A 13,069-nucleotide genomic window follows, 5' to 3' on the forward strand; every position below is an offset into this window, starting at 1 on the left:
CTAGCAATTAACCTTCTTCAACATCTTTTTCTCTCTGTTTTTAAAAAATTTCTATTTTTATTCTTTGGCTGAGTAACACATGGGTGGTTCCCTGATGAGGGATCAGCACAAAGTGTTAACCACCAGACTGTCAGGGAAGTCCCAATATATTTTTTTGAATGAATGTCTTCACTGTATAACTGCTGATTCTAATTTGAATCTCTACTCTGCTACAATTAAATGCTTCTTAATCCTTTTTGTTAGTGGCATAAGCACTGCAAACATAGATACCATAATTAATTTTTAAAAAGTGTTTCATTTCACATAAGTGATCTCAATTTTCTCCAAAACTGTATCTTATTAGAATGTAAACTCTGTGAAGACAATGATTCCATAAATGAATGAAGTCATTCACCAGACTCTGCTTACAGATTACATAAACCCATGGTAATAATCAGCTTCCCAGGTGAAGCAGTGGTAAAGAATCTGCCTGCTAGCACAGGAGACGCAGGAGATGAGGGTTTGATTCCTGGGTCGGGAAGATCCCTAAAGAAGGAAATGGCAACCCACTCCAATTTTCTTGCCTGGGAAATTCCAGGGACAGAGGAGCCCAGTAGACTACAGTCCATGGCGTTGCAAAAAGTCGGACACAACTGAGCAACTGCACATGCACAAGTGGTAATAAACATCGCTAATATGTATTGCATATTTATTATCATCAGACATTGTCCAAAGAGCTTTACATGAATTTGCTCATTTAATCCTATAACAATCCATAAGGTAGAGCTAGTGATGGTTGTTACATTTTGTAAGTAGGAAACTAAATCTGTTCAAGTTCAGCAACTAGTGTAGGGCTTGGCGTTGAACCTTGGTTTCACTGTTCTTTAAAAAAGAAATGACAGGCCCCAAATGTAGTTACTTGTACTAAGTCCCACATCAGCAGACCAATTCTTAATAGCTAACCTAACTGCAGTTATAACCTTCCCTAGGATTGCAGTCTTAACAGATCAGTCTGGAATTTTCTGGTCAGCAGCAGTGAGGTAATCAGCCACATAGGCCCTTCCCATCCCTAAAAGGAAGATGAAGTAGTCCATTCTCTCCTTTTCCCTTTCCCCTCCTGTCTATAAAAACCTTCCATTTTGTAGAAATCCTTGGAACTCTTCTCTGCTCACTAGTTGGGATGCTGCCCAATTCATGAATTGTTCAGTAAAGCCATTATATCATTACAGTCGACTTGGTTGAATTTTTACTCAACATTGCCAAACCTGTGTTCTAATCCTCACAAAACTCCTCCTGAACCTCCCAGCTCCCCTACCAACTCCATTCCCAATACCTAAGGTTCCAAGTTTCCCACAGGTAGGAGGATTTATTGGCTACCCTGGAGGTTGCCAAACCAGAAATACTACTTGGGATAGCAGCTTTGGAAGGGGGGTGGGGTGGGGGTGGGGTTGATGGTGGTAGTGTTGCAGGAAAGGGCACCCCTTCCAGGGCCCGAAACTGGGCTCTTTTCTAACACTCGGAAATGAACTGTCCGAGGAGACACATCTGCTAACAAAGCAAGAGATTTTATTGGGAAAGGGCACCCGGGTGGAGAACAGTAGGCTAAGGGAATCCAGGAAAACAGCTCTGTCACATGGCTTGCAGTCTCGGGCTTTATGGTGATGGGATTAGTTTCCGGGTTGTCTTTAGTCAATCATTCTGACTCAGAGTCCTTCCTGGTGGTACACACCTTGTTCAGTCAAGATGGATGCCAGAGAGAAGGATTCTGGGAGGTGGTCAGACAGGTGGTGTCTCCTTTTGACCTTTCCCGAACTCTTCTGGTTGGTGGAGGCTTATTAGTCCCCTGTTCCTTACCAGGACCTCCTGTCATAAAACAACTCATGCAAATGGTTACTATGGTGCCTGGCTGGGGTGGGGGGGTGTGCTGGTTTCAATCAGTGTGCTTCCCCTAACAGTAGGGGTGGGAAGTAGAGGGGGTAGGAGTTGGGGGCTAATTATTGACTTAGGGCAGAAAGAAAGGAAGTAACTATTACCATTTGTTGCTGAAAAACAACGTGAAGTTCATAGAAGCGAAGAGAGGAGATAGAAGGTGAGCGGATTTACTTATCCTCTCTCACTAATGCCCCCTTTGCATGTTTCACTGATTGGATGCCACTCTTCCTTTTCCAGGTTGCCCTTGGCCTTTATTTTAACTATATTTCACCTGGATGAAAATTTGCAAAGTATTGTAAGCACAGTATAGTTTTCTCAGGTTTAGAAATGCCCCCGAGAAAGGCATACTAGCTAATAATTACTGCTTAACCATTTAAACCCAGTGTTAGCATTTATTCCAGTTCTCACCTAAACACACAAGTGCTTCAGATGGAAACTACTTTTTCACACAGATTGCCTTTTCTCCTATAATTTGCTGTTTGTGTTGGAAATTATTTAGAAGGGAGCAAAGGAGAATCTAACGAAAATAGGGCTCTGGTGCAAGGTCTGGTTAAATGAGGAAGAAGAAAATGTTTAACAAAGATTTATTAAGAAATCTATGCTCCAGGTATTATACTAAGCATGGAGATCACAAAAGTCCTCACATGTCAGCAAGGAAAATAGAGATCTAAACCTGTTACCATAAGGAGAGTGCCAAACTGGAGAAACCATATTCCCAGGGAGTGCTTAGGAAGGGCATCTGAGAGGGAGGGCAGGCTAAGCCACCAGCTTGTCTGCGCAGAGCAGAGAGAACCAACACTAACACAGTGTTCTGGTGTCTGGATGTCTTCGTTCACTCTGGGGGCTAACGCATGGGCTCTTGGACTTCTCATGCAAGGGACGTGTTCTCCAGTGTGATTTAACCAGAACAGGGGAGTGGGGAGAATTTTTGTAACTGACCATTCTAATATTATGGTATTTTCAACACGTGGATTACTATAAAGAGATGAAATACAATGATTAAGTGCACGGTTTCCAGATTCAGGCTGTCTCAGTTTAAATCCTGGCTTTGCCACTTAACAGGATTTGTGACTGAAAGCAAGTCACTTCTACCATCTCTGACTCCTATTCCTAGTCTGCAAAACGGGGCAGCAAAATACTTATCTCTACTTTGTAAGGGTGCTGTAAAGATTAATTTAAATGAAGGTGATACATATGAGTCCTTAGTATCTGACACACAAAAGCATTTCTAGTTTATAAGGGTTGATTGAGATTTTTGGATATATCACAGTTATTTTTATATAGCATTTCTCTACAAAGGAATTGTGAGTTTATAGTGCCATCTTAAGGATAAAGCAACCATATGCTCTTGTCATTTTTCATCTTTTTTTTATTATTTGCAATTCAAGGCTCATTTTATTCAGCATGTGGGCAATGCCTTCCACTTTGCTCTTCCTACTCCAGCCATTGTGCTGCTTACCTGTATTCATACCCCTCACAAGATTTATCATGCTAAACCTAAATTCTTGCTTTTACATCCATCTCCTCAAGCTGGTTGCATATTCAGTTATGTACCCACTCTGCCTATCATATTCAACAAATATTATTGGTGAAGTAAATAAACAAGTTCTCAATAAAGGCATTTAGTTTAGTACAAATACATATGTTGATTCATGAAGGATATAAGGATTCTCTTTGGTTATCAAAATTTCATGGTCTGGAAATCCATGCACTAAAAGTTTAACTTAAAAATATGTCCCTGGCCAGTTGGGGCACCTGGTAGAAACAAATATAAAGACTCTTTGGAAGGCTACACACAACCCAGGCTGTACCAGTTTCCTACATATTAACCCGCATGGAAGGGCTCACAATACAAAAGCACAACACATCTAGTGAAACAATTCACTAGAAGCACAAATCAGATGTCAACAAACAGCAGAATGAGATCCCCAAGATGTCACGGCCCCCTTCCAGCTGTGTCATCACTCCAACATTTGCTTTCATTATCATATCTCCTCTGCCTCCCTCCCTCTTATAAGGACCTTTGTGATTATATTGGGCCTACCTGAATGGTTCAATATAATCACACCATTTCAAGATCTTTAATCACATCTGCAAATTCCCTTTTACCATGGGAGGTATTATATTCACAAACTCCAGGGATTAGGATGTGGGCATCTTTGGGGAGCCATTGCTCTGCCTACCACAGTTTTTGTTTGCTATTTTGTCAGGTCTCTTTAAAAGGCCAATTTTGGTTTTTCCTTTTCAACTCTATTTGCTTTATTTTCATAACTTATCTGGCAGGCTAAGACATCCAATATAGTGCTCAAAAGAAGTAGTGATGGTATCATCTTTCCAGTACTTGAGAATATTTCTAAACATTTCATCATTGAATATAAATTAGCTGAAGTTTTCTGGTATTGCCTTTATTGGTTATATGAAGTTTTTTTCTACTCATAGTTTCCTATAAACTTTAACCATCAATGTGTGTTGAAAATAATTAAATGATTTTTCCTGTTCCAATCTCTCTCCTGCAGTCTTTTAATATGAAGAATCATATTAATTGATTTGATTTGACTAGTTAATCACCCTCAAATTCTGTAATAAGCCCATCTAGGTAATGACATATTTACTTTTTTAAACACTGCTACATGTGTGCAAATATGTTCATGAGTAAGATTGACAGAGAATTATCTTTAATTTCTTTAGAAATTAGGGGATTTAGACAAGGTTAGACTCATAAGCGGAGCTGAATGAAAAAATCTTTCTTCTTTTTCTATTCTCTGAAAAAGTGGGTAGGATTAGAGCAGTGGCTCTCAACTGGGGGTACTTTTATCCTTTAGGAGACATTTGTCAAAGTCTGGAGAACTTTTCGGTTAACTGGGGAGGTGTTACTTGCATCTAGTGAGTAGAGGCCAACAATGCTGCTGACTATCCTGCAATACACAGGACAGCTGCCTCCTTTTCCGCCAGCAAACAACTTTACCTTACCCAAATTGTCAATGGTCAGTGGTGCTGAGACTGTGATTTATTTTTTCATTCTGAAGTAATAATCACTCTTCTCATTTTGTATTTGTAATACATTTTTTTTTTCAGAGAAGGCTTAAAAACTTATATAAGTTTCAGGCCCCATAGAACCTGGACGTCATGGGAGAAAAAGAGGGCACTATATAGAGGGGAAGGGTTTGTGTGTGTGTCGGTAGGGGAGGGGGAGAGAGAAATCATTGAGTCACTCAGTGCTAGAAAGGGGGATGGGCGGAAGAGAGAAATTTTGTTTTTAGACATAATTTTCAAATAATCACAGTTACTAAGAAATTGGCCGTAAGCAACAATTTCAAGAAACTGAAGCAAAGTAATTACTGTGGTACATGATCTAGCAGTTTTAATTCTTGATACCTATCCTAGAGAAATGTTAGTACATATACATAAAGACAGGTCTGAGGATATTCCCTGAGTAGTGCTTGTAAAAATGAAAAATTGGAAGCAATCTACTTGTCAAATCATTCAAGTAGTGGATAAAGTGTGATTTTTTATTTTTATTTTTACTTTATTTTACTTTACAATACTGTATTGGTTTTGCCATACATTGACATGACTCCACCACGGGTGTACATGAGTTCCCAAACATGAACCCCAAACACCAATATAGTATACTAACACATATATATGGAATTTAGAAAGATGGTAAAGTGTGATATTTTCATACAAAAACTCTATAGCAGGTAAAAGGGAGCCAGACTTACCAATATATCTGCCAACATGGATACATCACAAAAATATATTTTTGAACAAAAAAAGAAGTTGCATAACTATTCATACCATATTTTTATGTTAATACATTTAGATACGTATGCACATAATACATTGTTTATATAATAGTGCATTTACATAATGCTTCACACTCAAAATATGATTACATATTTTCTGTAGATAGAATGCATATAAATATTGAAACAGCCTTAAAAGACATTACATTACACACTGAACAAGTGTAAGAGTAGTTAACTCTGGAAGATAAGGAGTGCAGCAACAAGACTGAAGAAAAAAATGTCGAATGCACACAATTTTATCTGTATTCTAATTTTTAAGAGTAGAATGTATTCATGTTATTTCACATGTAACTTTTTAAATAGATTTAAAAAGACAGTTAAATTATGCCAATTGTTCAGGGTTAATTCCTTTTTTTCTTTCCAGTTTTATTAAGATATAATTAACACATAGCACTAAGCTTAAGGTGTAGAGCATAATGATTGACCTATATACATCGTGAAATGATTATCACAATAAGTTTAGTGAATATCCATCATCTCATATAAATATAAAATTTAAGAGCGAAAAATTTCTCTTAAAACTTTCATATGTAACACATAGCAGTTTTACTTATATTTATCAAGTTTTATATTATTCTTACAACCAGAAGTTTATACCTTTTGATCACCTTCATCTAATTTTCCCCTCTCCCCACCCTCTGCCTCTGGTAACCACAAATCTGATTTTTTTTCCTGTGAGTTTGTTTTTGAACTTAAAACCAACAAGCTTATGGGAGAGTTCAGCATCCCAGCTTGTAGAGATAATGAGATGAAATGTCACTCTCAGTTCCTAATACCAAAAAATTCACTTATTTTATAATTTATGAAGCTGATATCAACAGATTTAGAACAGTGCTGACAATTACCAATTTTCTTTTCTATAGGGTGTGAGGGAGAATGCTTACTCTCCCCTTAGATTTGAAATTGAGGGTAAATTCCTTCTGGAGTAATTTAATATTGTTTTTTCCAGTTGATATCCTCCAAAGAAATGAAGGCCCATTTAGCTCTAGGCTTCCTATCATGACATATCACAAAGAACACTTGAAACCTGACATTAATTTCTAACAATTTCTTGAATCTTTCAGTTGGATTTTGTATTCAAGAAATGAAAATTCGAGAATGACACAAATCTTTTGAGACATTGATCCAGAATATAAAAATGAGTTATGAAAAAGTGCTTAGAGCAGCAACTTGTATATGGTAAATGCTGTTAGTGTTAGATATTACTACAGTCCATTCCAATACTAATGTAGCTATACCAAGAAGCAGCAGATATTTCGATTGTTTTCAACTTTAGTATGATGTTAGAAGCCAATTTTAAAAAATTAAGAACTGCAGAGATAAGATATTTTTACCTCTAGCAGAATTTGTCTGTGGTTTTAGCTCTCTGTGAGAAAGGCGATCTTTAGCCCTCCAGATCAGTTCCTTCACTAAGTTGATGAGAGAGAGAGAGAAAATGTGTGTGTGTGTGTGTCTGTGTGTGTGTGTGTCTGTGTGTGTGTGACTTAGGTTTTAGCATCTGACTTCCCTCCCTCCTCAAGCCCTGAGGTTTCACTCTTCTACTTTACGAATTTACCAAAAGCAAAAGGAATATTCCCTGTCACTTGGTATATAAACCAGAGGAGAATATTCCTGTTAACCTGTGAGGGTTCTTGTTAGAACTGGAAGAGAAAACTATCTCAGTCAGAGATGGCTCAGTGGAGTCCTGCTCCATGGCTCTTGCCCCCACCTTCCTGCTACCGTGGCATCATTATCCACGGCTTGGAGTGAAGCCAAGAAACAAAAGATGGCATTCTGATGGTGAGGTGAAATATATTTATAATCCTTGACCCTACCCTGTCTGCCAGCTTTTTGTTTGTGTCCGTTTTAAAGCTTCTGCAGAATTGGAAAGCCATCACTAAAATTCCCCCTGCTCACTTATTCCTTGGTCAATAGAAAGTTATGTCTATTAGCTAGCAAGGACGGCACAAGGAATTCAACTGATGACTGCACTTTAAATCGTGGATGTGTAGGATTAACCATTTTGGTTTACTCATTCATTAGCATCAGATTCTGGTTAATTGATATTCCATTTCTAAAGACCTCCTTCTACTTTTTAATACTACCCTTTTCAACAGTTTTCACCAGTGCACTTAAAGAAACCAGATGTGGTTGGTTAATAAATACATGTCTATACATTTATGAGTGTATGAAAATTTTGAAGAATACTAGGAAGCACTGGCAGAGAAGGCAATGGCAGCCCACTCCAGTCCTCTTGCCTGGAAAATCCCATGGATGGAGGAGCCTGTGGGCTGCAGCCCATGGGGTCGCTACGAGTCAGACAGGACTGAGCGACTTCACTTTCACTTTTCACTTTCATGCATTGGAGAAGGAAATGGCAACCCAGTCCAGTGTTCTTGCCTGGAGAATCCCAGGGACAGCAGAGCCTGGTGGGCTGCCGTCTATGGGGTTGCAGAGTCGGACACGACTGAAGCGACTTAGCAGCAGGAAGCACTGTGCTTCCCAGGTAGCGCAGTGGTAAAGGATCTGCCTGCCACTGTAAGAGACGGTTGATCCCTGGGTTGGGAAGATCCCTTAAAGGAGGAAATGTCAACTCACTCCAGTATGCTTGCCTGGGAAATCCCATGGACAGAGAAGTCTGGCGGGCTACGGTCAATGGTGCTGCAAGGAGTCAGATAGGTCGTAGAGACTGAGCATGCACAAGCTCGTATAACCTGCCAGCATCTGTCTGGTTCATGCTACCTTCCAGTCATACAGAGCCCAACAAGTATTTAGATAAATTACAGTACATCTGTTTGATGGAATGCTATATAGTTACTTAAAACCATGTTACAGAAAAATATTTTTTATTATTTATTTTTAATGGGAGGGTAATTGCTTTACAATGTTGTGTTAGTTTCTGCTATACATCAGTGTGAATTAGCCATTAAGTATATACATACGCTGTTCCTCTTGAACCTCCTTCTCACCGAGAAAAATACTTAATGGCATAAAAAGATATTCATCTATTTCTGCTTTATTGACTATTCCAAAGCCTTTGACTGTGTGGAGCATAGTAAACTGGAAAATTCTGAAAGAGATAGGAATACCAGACCAACTTACCTGCCTCTTGAGAAATCTGTATGCAGGTCAGGAAGCAACAGTTAGAACTGGACATGGAACAACATACTGGTTCCAAATAGGAAAAGGAGTATGTCAAGGCTGTATATTGCCACCCTGCTTATTTAACTTATATGCAGAGTACATCATGAGAGACGCTGGGTTGGAGGAAGCACAAGCCGGATTCAAGACTGCTGGGAGAAATTATCAATAACCTCAGATATGCAGATGACACCACCCTTATGGCAGAAAGTGAAGAAGAACTAAAGAGCCTCTTGATGAAAGTGAAAGAGGAGAGTGAAAAAGTTGGCTTAAAGCTCAACATTCAGAAAACTAAGATCATGGCATCCGGTCCCATCACTTCATGGCAAGTAGATGTGGAAACAGTGGAAACAGTGACAGACTTTGTTTTTGGGGGCTCCAAAATCACTGCAGATAGTGATTGCAGCCATGAAATTAAAAGACACTTACTCATTGGAAGGAAAGTTATGACCAACCTAGATGGCATATTAAAAAGCAAAGACATTACATTGCCAGCAAAGGTATGTCTAGTCACAGCTATGGTTTTTCCAGTAGTCATGTATGGATGTGAGAGTTGGACTATAAAGAAAGCTGAACACTGAAGAATCAATGCTTTTGAACTGTGGTGTTGGAGAAGACTCTTGAGAGTCCCTTGGACTGCAAGGAGATCCAACCAGTCCATCCTAAAGGACATCAGTCCTGAGTGTTCATTGGAATGACTGATGTTGAGGCTGAAGCTCCAATACTTTGGCCACCTGATGCGAAGAACTGACTCATTGGAAAAGACCCTGATGCTGGGAAAGATTGAAGGCAGGAGGAGAAGGGAACGACAGAGGATGAGACGGTTGGATGGCATCACCGACTCAATGGACATGAGTTTGGGTGGACTCCGTAAGTTGGTGATGGACAGGGAGGCCTGGCATGCTGCGGTCCATGGGGTCATAAAGAGTCAGACACGACTGAGCAACTGACCTGAACTGAATATATTAAGTGAGAAAAAGAGGGTTAAATAACAGTATATATAAGTTGTGCAGCATAATTCTACTTTTTTCAACAAAAGGACCATAACATGCATACACAAAGAAAAAAGATATTAAAACATACACCAAAATCTTAACAGTAATTAGTCTGGGTAGAGGAATTATGAGTAATTTTCCCCTTGTGTATGTTTGTTTTTCTCTGTGTTTCCTAAATTTCTGCATTTAACACATTGTGCTTGTGGTTAGAAGTAAAACCAGTAACATTTTTCTTTTCAAAGGATGACGGTAGAGCATGACTGACTGACAGTCTAGACAAGAACTCACTATCTGTATGCATAATATGTGGTGTCATTTCCCGATAGCTCACTGGTTAGATTCCACCTGCAAGGCAGGAGACACAGGAGATATGCGTTAGATTCTTGGGTCGGGAAGATGCCCTGGAGGAGAAACTGGCACCCTACTCCAGTACTCTCGCCTGAAAAATCCCAGGGACAGAGGAGCCTGGTGGCCTACAGTCCATGGGGTCACAAACAATTGGACATGACTGAGCATAAACACACACACACACATTTCCCAACTCAACTTTATAAGCACAATTTGAGTGGTTCACTGAAGATCTAATGAGAGTATAAAATGATTAGATTGGTTTCCTGCTCTCAACCCTCATTACCACTGCATGTATTATTTTACCATTGCTGCTAAGTAAGTCACTTCAGTCGTGTCCAACTCTGTGCGACCCCATAGACGGCAGCCCACTAGGCTCCCCTGTCCCTGGGATTCTCCAGGCAAGAACACTGGAGTGGGTTGCCATTTCCTTCTCCAATGCATGAAAGTGAAAAGTGAAAGGGAAGTCGTTCAGTCGTGTCTGACCCTTAGCATGGACTGCAGCCTACCAGGCTCCTCCATCCATGGGATTTTCCAGGCAAGAGTACTGGAGTGGGGTGCCATTTTACCATTAGGTTTCCCTAAATGTAATGATTTCTTCAAAGAACTGGACTCTTCTAAGCTCTTGAAGCAGGTTACCAAGTCACTTCTCAAAAAGTTTGTACTAGCAATGTAGCAAATGAGGGTATAGTACCCTCCTAAGCCCTATTTTTAAAAAGATTATTTCCTGCCTTTTGAACAATTTTAAAGGTATTATTTAATTTGCTAAAAAACTAAAAATTTTCTAACAACCAAGACATGTTTACATTTTTAAAAAAAATTTTATTCTTTCTTCGGTTACAACTTTTAAAGAGTACAGGTTTCAGTTGTGTGAGAAGAAGCAGGGGCTTGGGAAAGGAGCATTTATCCTGGAGTGGGGAATCAGGGTTTTCTGTGATAGCTTTCTAAATGGCCTCTCAACTTCCATGCTTGACTCTGAGGAATCAGCAACCAGAGTGCCCCATTTAAAAACTTTAATCAGATCTTGTCTCTCTCCTGCTTAAAACCATCCAATGGCTTCCCATTGCTTTTAAAAGAAAATGCATGATGGGCAATGCCCCCCTAAGCAAACTTGCTCACGTCAGTACAGCCTAGCCTGCCTTCCCTTTGTTCCTCATTCTGCTGGTTTCCACCTCAGAGCCTCTGTCCTTGCCTGGAATGCTCTTTTCTCATTTCCTCCGCTAGCTCCTTCTCTTCTCCAGGATTTGGCTCAAGTATCACTTTCTCTGACAGGCCTTCCCTGCTTCTTACATTCATTCTGTTTTTTCCTTCATGACACCTATCACCGCCTGAAATTATCTTGATCCTATGTAGGTTATCTTGTTCTTTTCCTGTCTTCCACACCAGAACGTAAGCTCTGAGACCTGCTTGCCTGGCTCCCTCACTGCCTCAGCCTAGCCTACTGTAGGTCAGACATTATTAGAGGGAGTAAAGACCTGCAGAGGCCTCAGTGAACCTCATCTTTAATAAGGGAGTTAACTAGATGAACGTGACTAGGTTTAAGTGGAAGCATCCTCTCAGCGATGCTAGCGTGCTCGCTGGGGCATGTCTAGAAAGCTCGAAGGAGGAATTCTTACTAGGGAACTAGGGAGCGGGGGTGGTGGTGGAGGTAGTGAAGAAAACCTGTGCGGTGCAATCTTTACACCTGTTGGAGAGCGCAACAGACACAAGCGCTATGTTTTAAGGGAAGAGCTGGCCTAGAGTCATTTGAAAGCTTGCACTGTTGGGGTTTTTGTTTTTGTTTTGACACGGGGACCTGATTAAAAGCACAGTCAGAAGATGAAGAGGTCCCGCGCTCCCTCCCCTCGTGGATGTTTCCTTGAGCGCTGAAAAGGCTTCCAAAACATTAAATGCAGCTGACAGTTTTTTCTGAGTTAAAAAAAAAAACTGGCAAAATGCAGAAACGTACAGACCAGTCCCGTGGCCGCTTCCCGCTGCGTCCCGTGTGCCACCCCGTCCGATTCCCGCCAGCTCGGGTCTCCCAGGACCCACAAGGAGCGGTGGGGTGGAGGGGTGGGGCCTACCCTGTGACGCTACCAGGCAGGGACTGCGCAGGCGCCGGGGCGGGCTCTCGCGCAGTCGCGCGCCGTGCTGTTCGCGCGGGAGTGGGATGGCGGCGCGCTGGGGCTGTAGGTAGGTGGGAACGGAAGCCACAGCCGGGAAGAGAGACCGCCAGGATGGCGACACCGAGCAGGAAAACGTCCACTCAAAGCCCCCTGGCCTCCAAGAGAGCTCTCGTGAGTGATCCCTCGTCGGAAGTCCCGAGCAAGAAAAAGAGTTCGGTCCCACCGGCTGCGCCAGCGCCACTGCCGTCGTCCGGGCCTTTCGTGGAAGGCTCTATCGTCCGCATCGCGATGGAGAACTTCCTGTGAGTGACCGGAGGCCCTGCCGCGGCGTGGGAGGCCAGCGGCCGGCACACGAGGGCCGCAAGCTGCGTGCATGCGGGGGGCGGGTCGGTCGAGGTGTGCCTGGCTTTTGGTAAATTCGTCCGGGGATTGCTGTGAGGATATTTACTTGTGGGCCGTGGAGACTGACGTCTTTGTTGATGTGGTAGGTGTGTGCCTTGTGTATTGCAGGTTTTTAAACTCTTAATGCTAAAGTTGTTTGAAGGCGTCAAATGGCGGGCAGTGGACGTAGCCTCCTGCGGGGAGTCTCGGCCTGTAGACATAATCTGTAATTCACAAAACTATGGTCCTGGGAAGTCAAAAAGCAACGGTTAAATCAGTGCGACAGTGACGCTGTGGCACATTTCGTGAAGAGATGGCAGTTGCCAGGTGGACAAAGATGGTGATGGTTGTCATGGATGGAGACATTTCCTGAAATGTACCAGAAAATTAAGTCCTGCTC

At 41.5% G+C, this 13,069-nt stretch overlaps 1 protein-coding gene across 3 annotated transcripts in view; it reads left to right on the forward strand.

Annotated features, from left to right (window-relative positions):
- Positions 1 to 12,277: 12,277 nt before the first annotated feature.
- Positions 12,278 to 13,069, forward strand: part of SMC5 (structural maintenance of chromosomes 5) — a 98,152-nt gene continuing 97,360 nt past the window's right edge. For 2 of the 3 annotated variants that reach the window (XM_040250799.1, XM_040250884.1), the window contains exon 1: positions 12,278 to 12,590. In XM_040250799.1, coding sequence (XP_040106733.1) covers positions 12,400 to 12,590 — 191 coding nt within the window. In that variant the 5' untranslated portion in view covers positions 12,278 to 12,399. The remainder of the gene's footprint in view (positions 12,591 to 13,069) is intronic. The other variant, XM_040250966.1, reaches the window with a different exon arrangement.

This window comes from Oryx dammah, unplaced genomic scaffold (assembly GCF_014754425.2).
Source record: "Oryx dammah isolate SB20612 unplaced genomic scaffold, SCBI_Odam_1.1 HiC_scaffold_1, whole genome shotgun sequence".
Lineage (NCBI taxonomy): Eukaryota > Metazoa > Chordata > Mammalia > Artiodactyla > Bovidae > Oryx > Oryx dammah.